The sequence below is a fragment of the Schistosoma mansoni genome (assembly GCF_000237925.1).
Source record: "Schistosoma mansoni, WGS project CABG00000000 data, chromosome 3 unplaced supercontig 0077, strain Puerto Rico, whole genome shotgun sequence".
Classification (NCBI taxonomy): domain Eukaryota; kingdom Metazoa; phylum Platyhelminthes; class Trematoda; order Strigeidida; family Schistosomatidae; genus Schistosoma; species Schistosoma mansoni.
Genome location: NW_017386007.1, coordinates 253,574 through 268,605, shown reverse-complemented (window position 1 = coordinate 268,605; position 15,032 = coordinate 253,574). Strand labels below are relative to the sequence as shown.

Here is a 15,032-nt window from a genome sequence, read left to right as displayed (position 1 = left end):
GGTTAAGGGCTCTGGCGCGAGACTGGTAGGTCCTGGGTTCGAATCTCGCGAGAGAGGGTTCATGGATGCGCACTGCTGAGGAGTCCCACAATATGACGAAACGGCCGTCCAGTGCTTCCAGGTTTTCCACGGTGGTCTAGCTTCAATTGACTCATGATCTTAACTATATAATTGTTATAACTCTGGAGTTTCTTTGTTATGACGGTCCTTTCCCTTTTTTCATGAATGGGACGTTGATTAACCTTAGACGGATATCTACACTAGATTCCTTCCCAGCGTCTACTCTACAGGACTTCAACACAACTCAAATCAAGAACACGTGATTAGGCTAGTTAGAACGTAAATATATTTCCACACCAAAATCCAACACAATCGAACAACAAGTGGACAATCAATCAATAACAATGATAAATAATAAGGATAGGGAAATATATAACTCATCTAACACCTGTCAGACTATATACAAGTCTGACTAAGCAGACAACCGATCATTAGCATTCTCGCCAACACATCAATAACTCTTCTGTATATAGAGTTCTAGTTTAAAATGTTGAATTGCTATAGCATTGGCTGTGTATAAATTCTTTATCCGAACCTTTTTTAATCCAGTCCTCTTTATTTTGTAGAGAATTCTAAAGGATGATTCACGTATTGCAGTGTAAACCAAGTTGACGATGACTTAAAGGGTTAAGCTGTTGATCATTCTGTATTCTCTTTTGTAGGGTGATGCTTCGGTATTCTCTTTCAGTTTGATGATTAACTTTTAAAACTTAACTTCATCAAAAACTTGATCTTTCAGAAACATTTGTTCTTGAAATAAGTTATGATATTTAGATTATCAATAAATGACATGAAAACAAATAAATATAGTCAATAGAATGATATGAATGTAATCATGAAACTCACTTTCAAACCTTTTGCCCTATTAATTGCTCTTAAAGGTCGTAAAACTCTAGAGACTCGAAGTATTTTAACCACAGATATTGTATCAATACTAAGATAAAAAGAAAAAAAAAGAGGGGAAAAGAATAATTGCATGTCCATTAATGTGTATTTACCTTTAAATAACTCAATTGTTTCTTGTTAAGTGTTTGATGGTGACATAATTTTGAAAATAACTTTTTGTTATGAACTGATATCTATCGGAGATATTTACAAAGAAAACGAAAGCTCTAATGAATGGCGATTTATGTTAAATTCTAGTTTTTTGTGGATGGTTGCTCAATTTCATGGATTGGTTGAAGTTAAGTATTAACACCGTTGGATGCCGGCCAGCTCAGTGGTCTAAAAGTTAAGTGCTCGCGCGCAAGACTGATAGGCTGTAGGTTTGAATCTCGCTCGCGAGGCGGGATCGTGGATGCGCACTGCTGAGGAGTCCCAGAATAGGACGAAGTGGCCGTCCAGTGCTTTCAGGTTTTTCATGGTAGTCTAGCTTCGATAAACTCGTGGATTCAACTATAAAACTACTAAAGTCTCCATAAAACCCCTTCTGATAAAACTAACCTTTACAAAGTACCTTAATGAATAATAGATTACGTTTCAATAGTACCTAACTTTAAAACAGATTCTTCAATTCTAAATCATAACCAATGAAATGGCATTATGTTGACGAGTAAGATAGCTATCAAATGAATAAATTAATTTATCAATGAGCTATATGGCAAACATATTGCGCATGAAAATGTGAACCTATAACTACTATTTCAGTCACCGAAAAAGTTTTTAGTTCGATCCATGATAAAGCCATTTGTACACGTAGTCAAGTAATCTTGAAGTAGGATGAATTAATTATACAGTCCTCCTTGTGTTATATCATCTTCATAACAAATAATTAAAGTAAGCATGAACGCTAAAACAATGTTCAATAGGATAGTTTTTTGAATGAATAACAAGTAAACTGAAAATGTAATTAAGTGTTTATTTTACAGAAAACCAAAGGTCTTCTATATATTTCAGTTGGTTTTCATCCTAACTTTAAAACAGTTGGAGAAGAACTAATAACTAGAAAGTCTTAGACAGATGCATTCTCTTTAGACACTTGGGGACAGCTTAAATTTTAATTGGCATTGCAATTAAAAACCATATGAACTAAATGCACTAAACTGAACTATAATTTATGTGTTACATAATCAGTCAGTCAGTCACAATAAAGAACTTCGTACGTTGTGTTGCATACTCTTTGAGTTTGAATATATTTCCAATATTTTATAAAGAAATGAAGCACTTCGACAATATTAGGTTCTTATCACCAGGATGCGCCCTGTATATTTGCAATAACTATACAAAAAATGAATCATATTCAGTTATCTTTATAAAGCCTAAATGAATATGATGTATGAACTCCAACTACGTGCTTATAACCAATATGAAAAGTATTATAAATTGGTTACAAGTTCGTTACCCTAAACGATCGATTCGAAATGTTAATATGAACTGACATACAGACAACTTCAGGAAATTATGGTAAATTACAATAGAATTCTGGAAATTCAATTTATTACATGAAATTGTCTCAATTTCTTGTGTAAATGTATTTAGAGAATTCAAAAGTAATACTGATCTTCACAGTTGAATTAATGAGTCGATCTCAGTGAAACCACCATTGAAAACTTGGAAGCACAGGAAGGATATTTTGTACGTGAGACCAAAAGTCTTGGATTCGAGTCCCGCGCGTGGGATGATGGATGAGCACAAGTGAGGAGTGCCATGCTAGAACGAAACGGTTTTCTAGTACTTCCAAGTTTTCAATAGTTATGTAGCTTAGATCGACTCATGAATTCAACTGTTAAAAATATTACAATCTCCACAAACCCCGTAATGATAATACTGATTTCCTCTTGATATTGAATAAAGGGATAAAAATACACAATAGAACTTACTCAATCGGATAAGAAATAATTGATGTAAGGACTACCATAAAATCCAACATATTATTTGCACTTCGACAAAATGCTCCCTTATGTAATACCAAACCATAAGTAATTATCTAACAAAGAAAATTGATAACATTTGTGGTTAAATAATTTCAGATATTATTATATATTTAGCAGATATTGTTATATCGATTGAGTGCATACCCTGTTTGATATATATTTGAACGTGCTGATTCCTGCTAATGAAAGAGGAGTGAATTTATTGATCAGAGCAATGATACACGAAAGCCGTATGAGCAGTCTTTTGAGTACTTATCAGTCCTGCTATCTGCCTAGTCCAGTCAGTTAGGTCCACAACATTAATAATAGCCTCTGAAATATGAGTCATTATTCTCAAACATACTGGGTTTATATATCAAACAAACAGACCACATCGTACAATAAAATAGAAAATAACGTTTGTACAAGATTTAGCCAAATGTGTCTGTGAATAAGGGGAACAGTAATTAGTAGACTGGGTATAACTCAGGGATGGTAAATCGTATAATAATAGTCTATAAGTCAAAATAAAGCTTACAATAAGTGGGACAAAAATATGAATAGTCTAGTTACTTAACAATTATACAATAGGAGATATACATATCATATTGGTTCATAAACAGTTCTCAAAGTTACCGTTCATAAATCTCCATGGGATATAACAGATAAATATACTGTATCATTATTTATTTGCAACTAATTTGTAATAAAATCTTGAACAGAGGTTTCGTCACACTTTACAAAATAATGTCTCTTTAGACATCTAAACCGGGCCATAAATATATATATATATATATGTTACATGGAAAAGGTGAGTCAGTAAACGTAACTCGGTTAGAAAATTTCAAAGCTTAATTGTTAAAGACCAAATAAGGCACTATAGAGCCAACTTTATGATAGCAGGATAAAATCAGCTGTGTAATATAGATAATAATTGACCTGAATGCATTTGCTATAAAAAAAAAAACGCAAACACTATCGAGAAAAAAGTAACTTGATAGTCTTTTCACAGTGAACATTGTTGGGATGATTCTGAAAATTTCTCGCAATAGACAAGCTCAGGAAAGCATTCAGAAGCATTTTATCCAATCAGCGTTTTGATTAGAAGTTTTACTAGAAATATCGCGAAAATGAAAAGTTACATGTAGAAGTTCTGATTGGCTGATTACTACACTGCTACTATGTTTAGTAGTATTCTACAATTTTCAGGAAAACCCAAGGACTTCTAAAATACTATAAAAACCCTATATTTTCTGTACATAAATGAACGTTTGAAGTATGGTGCTTCATGTATATTTTGTGCCTTTTCTCTCGTGTTCCAGTCGCTGTATAGTTCTAGATTTGGGGTTACGAGACTAGCTTAGAATCCGCGTATAGCGTTCAAACAGCAAGACTTATCAAACATCATACAAAATTGTAGAGAAAACTCTTGTCTAGTTCCATCTTCATTCCCACTACTTATATGTCTCTCAATCATAACACATCTGTAAATGTTGTAAATGGAATTAAATATACCACAGAATAAATTGGAGTTTATCCTGAAAAACAATAAACAGTCTCTAGTCTACGACAGAAGTACCATAAATTACGCCTTTCGGCAATTCACTCTGTACAACATGTCGAATAAGATTTAAAAGGTTTAAGAATAAGGTAAGTCTTTTAAGTTGTATCTATTACTTACAAAGAAGATATGTACCCTTAAAGAAAATTTGAATCATCTTAGCAATCAAGTAACTTGAAGTCCTAATGTGTTTTCTTTATTGAATTAATGGATTCTTTAAACCAACTTCAAGTTAGGCATAAATTTATTTAATTAACAGTTAGGTGATATTTTCATAAAACGAAATGTAATATATACCATATATATGTCAAACTTGCCTTCAGAGTAATCTCCACTGTAAACACAGAAGTGAAAAAATAATCAAAGTAATTCAAAATCTGAAATAAATAAGAAAAAAAAACAAAAGATGACAACTTCAATGAAAATAAAAAACAGATGCCATCATTATTACATTGAAATGATGAAAATTTCTATCTAACAAATAGAAGGATTTCAATCGATCTGTACTAATCATGACAGTAAGAAACTGACTGACTGACTGACTGAATGGTTGACTGAATACGATAACCTAATACGTTGCACTAACTTCAAATCACGTTCCATCAAAGAGCATATAAATTAAGGAAAGATAATTAGTACTAACAACAGACGATGTAATTTTAAACTTCAAGATTGATTTAAATTATGAGGTTAATTATCTGATTAAGACAACAATTATGTAATTACAAATCAGAACAAATGTTTGATTCAAGATTGTGTAACTTATAGAATAATATAAATGAAGAAAGAGATGGTAAATTGAATGAATCAAGATTAACACCGTTGGATGCCGGCCGGCTCAGTGGTCTATCGGTTAAGGGCTCTGGCTCGTTACTGGTAGGTCTTGGGTTCGAATCTCGCGGGTGCGGGATCGTAGGTGCGCGCTACAGTTTTCTTATACTATATAGTCCTGGTGAATCATTACATTTTCATATGTCACTAACATAGACTGTATTGAATAATCGATGTCACTTATTAATCTAAAATATCGGTTCCTTAATTTCAGTAAAGTCAGAATTTTGTATAAGAGTGTCAATACAGTTCTACTGTTTGGGGCGTAAGATTAGAGAACGACGAAAGCCATCATCCACAAGATATAAGTGTTTAGGGTTAGGGTGGATGCGCACTGCTGAGGAGTCCCATAATAGGACGAAACGGCCGTCCAGTGCTTCCAGGTTTTCGATGGTGGTCTAGCTTCAATTGACTCATGATTTCAACTTTGAATGAATCTTGTTAAAACCATTGACAGTTCACTTGGTATTGTTTGTTTGAATCTTCCCATCGATGTTTAGGACTGCAACTGGTCAGTCTCTTATTGGCATATGTGTATACTGTGCGTATTACCTCGATATAATATTAACTCACAAGCATTGTAAGCATAGATGGATAGTGGTTAGAAGTGGAATCCAGGACGCGTGACACTTCGTCCTATTTGGGACTCGTCAGCTGGATGTACCTGTATCTCAGAGTTGATGTTCACTCTGATACTCGAACCCAGTACCTTCCGCTTCAAACGCCATCGCGTAATCCACTCGGCCATTGAGTCCTGATAGCTTTATCGTGGCAATACGCACAGTATACACATATGCCAATTACAGACTGACCAGTTGCAGTCCTAACACATCGATGGGAAGATTCAAACAAGCAATACAAAATGAGAACAATATTGTTCAGTAATATGTGTTATTCCAAGTTTACATTCGTGAAATACTAACAGATGAGATTATTGTTATATCCACTGGTAAAAAAACGAACCAAAGTCAACCTGTAATTGGTCGAAAATCAGGTGAATATTTTGTACAATCAGCATTCAGAATTGTCGTTTGTGTCCTTGAACGACATTGGTCATTTGTCATACAGTATTTTTTCATTACCGTGCTGATTTACACAGAAGCAGGAAATAGCTCTCACTTCCAATCAATTGCAGTTGCTATTCCAGCGACAAGATCAACGTTTCAAAAAGAGTCAGTTGGGACTTATTGACAAATTACACACAAGGCTGCTGAATCACCTATGTTTTGAGGATGTGACGGAAGTTAACAAATTAATTTCTAAATTACGTACAGAGCTGGAAAATCATTGCAGAATGAATGAATGTGCCGGTGAAAGCCTTCATGAATCCATGATAAACAGGAATTTAAACGAAGCAGTAGCAGTCATACATGATCAGCCCAGTAATCCAGTACTGTCCATTTCAGAGACAAGCTCTATAGTTGGTTTAAATCCTATTATCCCCGAAACAAAACGTGCAAACAGTGAATTCTCTAGTTCACAGAAAGAAGATGTCTTGATAAATGCTCATGAAATCGCTGTAGTACCCGCCCACGAAGAAACAGAAAATAAATTGGGCAGTATAGCGAATACAGTTGCACCAAATGAAACTAGTCATGATGCGAAAAGAGTTTCTAATGAATTTAATTATCGGGGTTCTCTCGTTTTACCAGATATGGGTTATTTTGATGATTCAAACGTTCCTGAAAAATTTCTTATAAAAATGAGAGAAAAATGTTGGATCCATCAAACGATAATCACGAATCTAGTACAGTTTTCATAGATACTGATTATTCCAATGATCCATTATTTACTAATGAGGTTCTCAATTAATTCAAGGAAACTGTTTCAGAAGAATCAGACACTGATGACCTCGAATCAAATGTCGATCCTCACCATCTAGTCAGTTCTAGTGGATTCTCTTTTAAATGCGACAAATATGTTTTAAATAATTTCACATTACTGGTAACTTGGAAATATGAGGACCCAACGCTAACTCATGGGGAGAGGATAAACCCGGAAAATTCAAAATCCGGATATCAATTCTGGATCTCTCAAAAAAGGGGAGGTGTTATATCCCATATCTGTCTTCAATTGTTATAACTTGTGTCTGTGTGCCCTGTTAATGTATGACGGGGTTCATACAGCAGAGGCTGAGATTGGTGTTCTGTACTTAACTGACTGTGTTAGGCAGAAAGCAGGACCGATAGGTACTCTAGACTGCTCGTACGGGTTTCGTGTGTCATTGGTCTATTCGATAATTCATTGCTCCTTAAATGGCGGCATTATCCCGTCATACACTAACAGGGCACACAGGCACAAGTTATAACAATTATCCAACCAACCAGTAAAAATAACTTATAAATAACCAAGCCTATTAAAGAAAACTCTAACCATGATCCTCATCAACAACGCAAATCTCCCAATGTACACAAAGCTCCAAAGTCAAATTCTATTAGAACTAATCGATTTGTGCTTAGCAACACGCATTCCATTCAACAATTCAATCGACGAACAGACGAATGGAACACCAATGTCAGCACTCATTTCAGAAACAATAATCCAGAGACTAAGAGCCTTAACTTCACCAGTGGTGAATGTGAATACATTATTTTTGCAACATATTCGTCATCATCGAAGCGGAACAGCTGGAAAAGGCTGATATTCTGACCAACAACGTCTTCAATAACAAAATTCACAATGCAAAAGTAGTCGAACAATAAGCTATCATTCTTGGATGCATTGATACTCAGAACCGACGCAGTGAAACTTGAATGCCTGACACTTAGGTCAATCAATAATTAACAAACACATCTAAATCAATCCAATTTATTAAACAATCAGAAAACTCACAGACAATCATAGGACCAATAATCGGATCAAAAGAAAATGGAAACAAAATAAAAGAGGCAGATAGTGATAAAGGTTAACTATAATCAGTTAAGGTCAAAATCGACAGGACAAGGTATTAGTCATATGTGGAGTAATTCAGATACTTCACTTCTACTTGCAGTATGTGCTTATAATATTGTTCAAAAGAAAAATGCAAGCTCCACGAATTAGATATGGGAAGGATTATTATTTCTATAAACCCAGATATTAAATTGAAACCTTTTTTTTAAAAAAAACACATTTTATAAAACATTACCTGATTACGTGCAGATGATGCATCTAATGGATCTTCTGCTGCAAGCATTGCACTACTAACTAAGATACATACAAGTACAATATTATTGAAATAACTGTGATTGCAAACTTCATGGCATGCTACACGAAATCTGTTAAGTATAGAAAGAAAAATTTATATTGTTTATTAATCAAGAAAGTAATTCACAACTGGACAGACTGAAAATTGAAGTCAATTTGTTTGAAAAACTATTACTCCTGTACCACGACGCACTATGCTGACTAGCATTGGCGATGGTTGGGAGAAAGTTAGGGGCGGCCAAACCAAAACGTTGCATCAGTGCTTGAAGTCACTAACTTTTAGTCTGAGCCTTGTTGGCAGATGCAGACTACCTGGTTGGGGTCCGTGCGACTATCGTAACCAATGGTTGGAGACTCTGGGTGACATGGCTCAGAATCGATCACAATGGTGTAGGTGTATACACTCTTTATCTTCCTTTAAACCTTGAGATTAAATTGCTTCATATCTGTCTTTCTTCCTGTACTATATCCTTATATACAACCTTTTTTTGTATATTACCACCACTAAATTAAGTAATTCTATGAATTCGGTATTCATCTTGTTGTGCTAATGAGGTATGGCAACTTGAACCGATGCATAAATGTACCTGGTCCTATGTTGTAGCTGACTGACTAGTTACTCCTGTTCTCCTTGTGGTACATAACTTCCTTGAAATGCATATTACCTTAACAATAATTGTAGATGTATTTCTTAGATAATTTTAATTATGTTTTTACACAGATAAGAAGCACAGCTTCACTCATACATCGTCAACACAGACTCTTTTTTTGAGATAAGATGGTGGTTGGAGGTGGTCAATAGGAAACCCTGGACCCGGGTTTCGTGCTACTTAGCACTCGTCAGCAAGGTGTACCTGTAATATTGAGGAAACTGGTGCTCCCTAACGGATTCGATCCTGTGTCACTCAGCTTCACGTTACCACTGAGCTATTCGGGCCGTGACCGACCTCCTGTAGGACTGAGATATAATCACAATTGATTGATCACTGGGTGGTGATCAATGTCATGCGTGTTGAGTCCTTCTTAGCGCTCTTTTTTTCTTCAAAACTGTCTTCCATTTTTCCAGTTATTTCTTTAAAATATTTTACTTATATAAATTTTTATCAATGAAAATATTCCAAATATAGGTTCAATTCACCTCTTTAAAGATAGGCTAATAAATTATTTGGAATATTATATCTGTGTTATTTTTATAAACAAATCAAGCATGGGTGAAACATGATTTGGTTCTATTCAGGTTGAGAATCCAGACCGATGGCTGTGGTTAGCATACTTCGTAAATATAAATAGTTATATCCGTTTACTTTTCAAACTTCAATCTTGAACAATTGAAGACATTTCCGTTTTTTTGTTTGATGAAATATGATTACAGAAATACACGTTTAGTTAAACTGTGAAACATATAAATTCACTCGGTATTGTTTTTTTTTGAATCTTCCCATTGATGTTTAGGACTGCAACTGGTCATTCAGGTACTGGGTTCAAGTCCCAGAGTGAACATCAACTCTGAGATGCAAGTACATTCAGCTGACGAGTCCCACACAGAACGAAACGCGCGTCCTGTATTCCACTGCTATCCACTATCCATCTTTGCTAACCATGCTTGTGAAACATAGTTTGCGGTTGATCGCACTTTTCAACTGAATCGTTCTCCGGAAATATAAATGTAACAATTTAAAATTATATAGTTAAGATCATGGGTCAATTGAAGATAGACCACCATGAAAAACCTGGAATCACTGGACAGCCGTTTCGTTCTATTGTGGGACTCCTCATCAGTGCTCACCCATCGATCCCACATCGCGAGATTCCAACTCAGGACCTACCAGTCTCGCGCCAGAGCACTTAACCGATAGACCACTGAGCCGGCATCCAGCTTCATATCGGAGTATCAATGAAGAAATAATGTCAGTAATCTTTTGGATTGAAATAAATGTCCTTCCAAGGTTTCATAAACTACTACTACTACTAGACCTAAACTCTATGAAAATTTCATCATTGTAAATCACATTTAAAATTTAAAACAACATACAAATACTTACGGATTAGTTGGATTAAATATAAAAAATGAAGATGCATTTGGTATTGGTTTTATTTTCTTTGTTGAACTAATTTCTGAATGACGTCTAGAACTCGTTGTATCTTTCATTTTATCATTTTCATCTACACTTCTATCATCATCATTATCATTATCATCATGACTATCTCTACTTTGATCTTCTTTTAAATCATCACCATCATCATCCATATCATCTGTTCTTCGTTTATCTTCTATATTTGAAAATTAATCGAAGACAAAATTTGAGTTAAGCTTGTGATATACTTACAATATGGACACAGATGTCAATAATGATATAAATAGTTTGAATTGAATTATATTCATGCTACAATAACTGATGTTGTGGTTATGTCTGCATTTTTTATTTTACAGTCATAGATACTAATGATCATCAAATCAGTCAACTGTACTTACAAAAATAGAAATAAAAATGCTTCAAGGAGAAGGTCATTGAAGTGTGGAATGATTGATTAGATTGTTATGTTTATGCAAATAAGTAAATAGATTATGTAATATCAGTAGTTAAATAAATGTTACATAGTTATTTTGAAATTCATTGGAATTTTGACAAATCATATGCTCACTAGTGACTGCCTCCATGAGGTACTTTTTGGAGTTCTAGTGAGAAGCAATGACCAGTGGAGTTAAAACCAAGTCTATTGTGATATTGGAACTCACTGAAGACAATTGGTGAATGGTTTCTCAACTTTGTGGATTGATTGAAGTTAGACATTAACACTGTTGGATGCCGGCCGGCTCAGTTTTCTATCCGTTAAGTTCGCTGGCGCGAGACTGGTAGGTCCTGGGTTTGAATCTCGCGAGGCGAGGTCATGGATGCGCATTTCTGAGGAGTCCCATAATAGGACGAAACGGCCATTCAGTGATTCCAGGTTTTCCATGGTGGTCTAGCTTCAATTGACTCACGCTTTCAACTATGAAAAATACTTCATTTGCAAAACATTAATTAATCGTATCAGACTTTATTGTTCTTTCATTTCCACACAAATCATTTTCTGCCCTCGTTCTCTCTTTCTTCGATCTTCTTAATCTTCTGCTGCCAGGCATTTAACTTTCGATTGATTAGACATACTACTTATGTCTACCGGCATCAGTAGCATTTATTATCTTGAGAATCAACGCTTATTCGCTGCTTTTACCAAAAATCCAAATAAATAATCCATACAAAAGTAACAAATCAGAATATGATGTGAACCGTGAAAAAAAGAAGCCTTAAAAAAACTACGAAAGCTATTTTTGAGGACGTTATTTCATTCAATTCAAAGCTTGTAAAACTGTTACATTTACTTTTGCCCCTAGTCTATTCTACAGATCATGAGCTTTCGTTTGATGTATGATTCACTGCCATAGCCCTCTTTGTTCCAAAGCTATCGTTACTTAGACGTAACCTTTTGTACTCTATTTTCTACTGTAATCTTCCAGTTTTGGACATAATTGTATTTCCTAATTATTTTTACGTTGTGGTCAGGTTAATCATCTATTTGTTCATGTATCTTTTTACACTAATCCAAATTCGGAATTCGAGTATCAGATCGGGATTGGAATAAAGCGAGTAGTGTTCCAGTTGTCTTGTCTTCTCTCTCTCGAGTGCTTGTCAGTCAATCAGGGATAAGATTAGTTTTCGTTTCTCTACCCCGCTTCGAACTCACTCATACTAGCCTCAAGGTTAAGCCAGTCAGCTTATCGCGTCAAGGTCTTAAACTACATTAGACAAGTTATACTCGGCACGAAAGTGGGTAGGCAGATTTAAGGACGTAACAGAATATGAATCAACTTCTAGACTATTCACACGGTTGATGAAAAGCTACACATGAATACACACGAAATTATTAATCACAAATAAATTAAAATCATACTACTTCAAAGTGAGCTTGATAGTTAATTAGTTCAAGAATACAAAAGCATTTTGGTAATATTTTCAAGTTTACCTCGATCAAATAAGCGTCGATCAGCATCACCTTCTTCAATGATTGGATCTAAACTAAAAGGGACAAAATGAATAAATTATGTATTTATATTTTCAATTTCAACCACTGAAGCCTAGGAAAAATACCACTAAGCCAGAGTACATGCAGTCCAGAACGAAGCCAGGTGCATGCGTCATTATATATTTTTGGGTCATGTTAATGATCCTTCCGCAGGTTCACCTACGGAAACATTTTTACGACTTTTAATTCCTCTAAATAGTCAAATTAGGTCATCTTCTCAGCATCAGTCGAGTGGCAAAGCCACTACAACGACATCAATCCAACGACTTCATTAAACCATTTAATCGGTAGTAGCGACGGGCAGTGTGTACAAAGGGCAGGGACTTTAATATATTACATGGAGGCCTAAATGATCCTAATTTCATTTCGTTCATGAAATCAAATGGTATTATTTTTAGAGGTAGGATAAAAGATATAAAATTTTTAAAGTATTCAGAACAAGAAGAAATCGTATGTAGTAAATAATTCGAAGAAACAAGTAATTGCTGAACGATCATTTTCAGTTTGATGTAGAATATTCGGAAGATAATTGGTTAGTTTCATCATAAGAATAAATAGAATTCATTAAAGGCTAATATTTGCTTTGCATTTTGAAATTGGATTATTCGAAGAATGGTGGGACAAAATTTTTTGAACAACGAGAGTGTTTTATACACTCTAAAAATCAGTTCATAATTATTTGTCCCAACAACCAGTGTTTTTTCTTTCAATTTCAATTTTTTGATTTATTTTGTAAGTCAAGGAAAAGCTAGATAATTCTTAACATGATCTGACCTTTAGCAATCGAAAAATCATAGAAAACAGTCAGAAACATTCACTATATTACATGTTAGCTATGAATTACCACATTTAAAGTGATTACGATATCACCTAAAACCGGCGAACAGAACGAAAGTCAGCAACACGATAACACGAAAAGTTAAACTACTACACTGAGCTCCAGTCGTGCTAATTATAGGAAGGAGACCAGATTCAGTCGAGGGAAACGTATATTCCACAAGTAGTTATAAGCACCGATAAACACACACACAAATCATGTATATACATATATATATACAATACAAAATTGTCCTTGAGAAATGTCATAAAATAGCGTACTAAGAGAGGAAATGAACCAATGACATTTAAAGTTCTTCCAAATGGTGTTGGAGCAGGTTGGAAGAAAGCTAGGAGCGGCCAGACAAACACTTGGCACAAATACATCAAGTTACTGACAAGTGGACTGAGCCATATTGGTAGGTGTCGACTACCTGGTTGGGATAAGTGAGATGATAACAATCAATGGTTAGAGACCTTGAATGACATGGCTGAAAATCGTTTGTAATGGCCTAGGTGTATCCACTCTTTGTGTTCTCTGCCAAATTCTAATCTTCTCAATTCTTCAGATCGCTATCGTTTTCTTTTTCCAAACTTATTTCACTGGATTATACTCTTTGAATAATATCTTCAAACCCTCATTTTTCCGTTTACTGCTTATACTCTTACTACTTCTATCACTATGAGATTTGAATCGACAACTGCATCTCTGCGTTAATGTGGTATGACAACTCGAACTGATGTACGTACGTACAAAGTTCTACGTTGTAAGTGACTAACTGACTGAAATGGGGAGTACAAACTGAAGGTAAAATTGGGCGCTTTAAGCATGAAAATGAGAGATTCAAATTTGTAAAATAAATTTTTTAAAGTAAGACATTTACTAAATGATTTCTGAGGATTTAGCATCTCCAAGACTTGAAATAAGTACAGTTTTTGTTTCTATGTTTGTAAATGTTAAAATCACTCAAATAAACAAAAAAAGTAGACTAATATCTAGCGAATAAATTTTGGCATGGATTCAATTTTCTTTACTTAAGCTGAATATATAAGACCTTTTTACAGCTTTCATGCTACACTTGACTATTACGATGGGCTAATCACCATAAATATTTAGGTTCTACGAGATGCATTCATTGTTACACTATATGACTCTAATCCGAATCTTATAGGAAGCAACCTTATAATCAAGAATGAAGATTTATTATGCTAATGAATATCAAACAAATATTAAACAGAAGGAGTTTTGTGGAGGTTTAGTATTTTCATAGTTGAAATCATGTGTCCATTGAAGCTAGATCACCATGGAAAACCTGGAAGCATTGGATGGCCGTTTCGTCCTATTGTGGGACTCCTCAACAGTGAGAAGTAACACCGTTGAATGCCGGCCGGTTCAGTGGTCTCTCATTTGATGTGTGACAAGTATATATGCGCCAAATATAATGTAAACAAATCTGTTTCTGTTTTTCACCCCTGTTGTAACACACCTTATGTTGTCACACCATATTGTTGTTTTCACTATTTACCCTTACTCTTGTGGATATATACCAGATCAATTATACATTGAAGATAAATGATGTTGACATTACAAATAAAAATGATTTTCTATTACGGTTTGGTTTGTTTTTTAACAGGTCAAGAGATTGCTTTGTGATTCATGT

General features: G+C 34.8%; 1 protein-coding gene across 1 annotated transcript in view; it reads right to left on the bottom strand.

Moving 5' to 3' along the window:
* The window catches only part of Smp_159990 (voltage-dependent calcium channel), a gene marked incomplete at both ends in the record, with an annotated part of 134,204 nt that overhangs the window by 81,118 nt on the left and 38,054 nt on the right, over nt 1-15,032 (bottom strand). The window contains 6 exons of the mRNA XM_018791368.1: nt 907-994; nt 2,880-2,986; nt 4,791-4,850; nt 8,432-8,561; nt 10,533-10,761; nt 12,496-12,548. Of these exons, the coding sequence (XP_018645428.1) occupies nt 907-994; nt 2,880-2,986; nt 4,791-4,850; nt 8,432-8,561; nt 10,533-10,761; nt 12,496-12,548 (667 nt within the window). The remainder of the gene's footprint in view (nt 1-906; nt 995-2,879; nt 2,987-4,790; nt 4,851-8,431; nt 8,562-10,532; nt 10,762-12,495; nt 12,549-15,032) is intronic.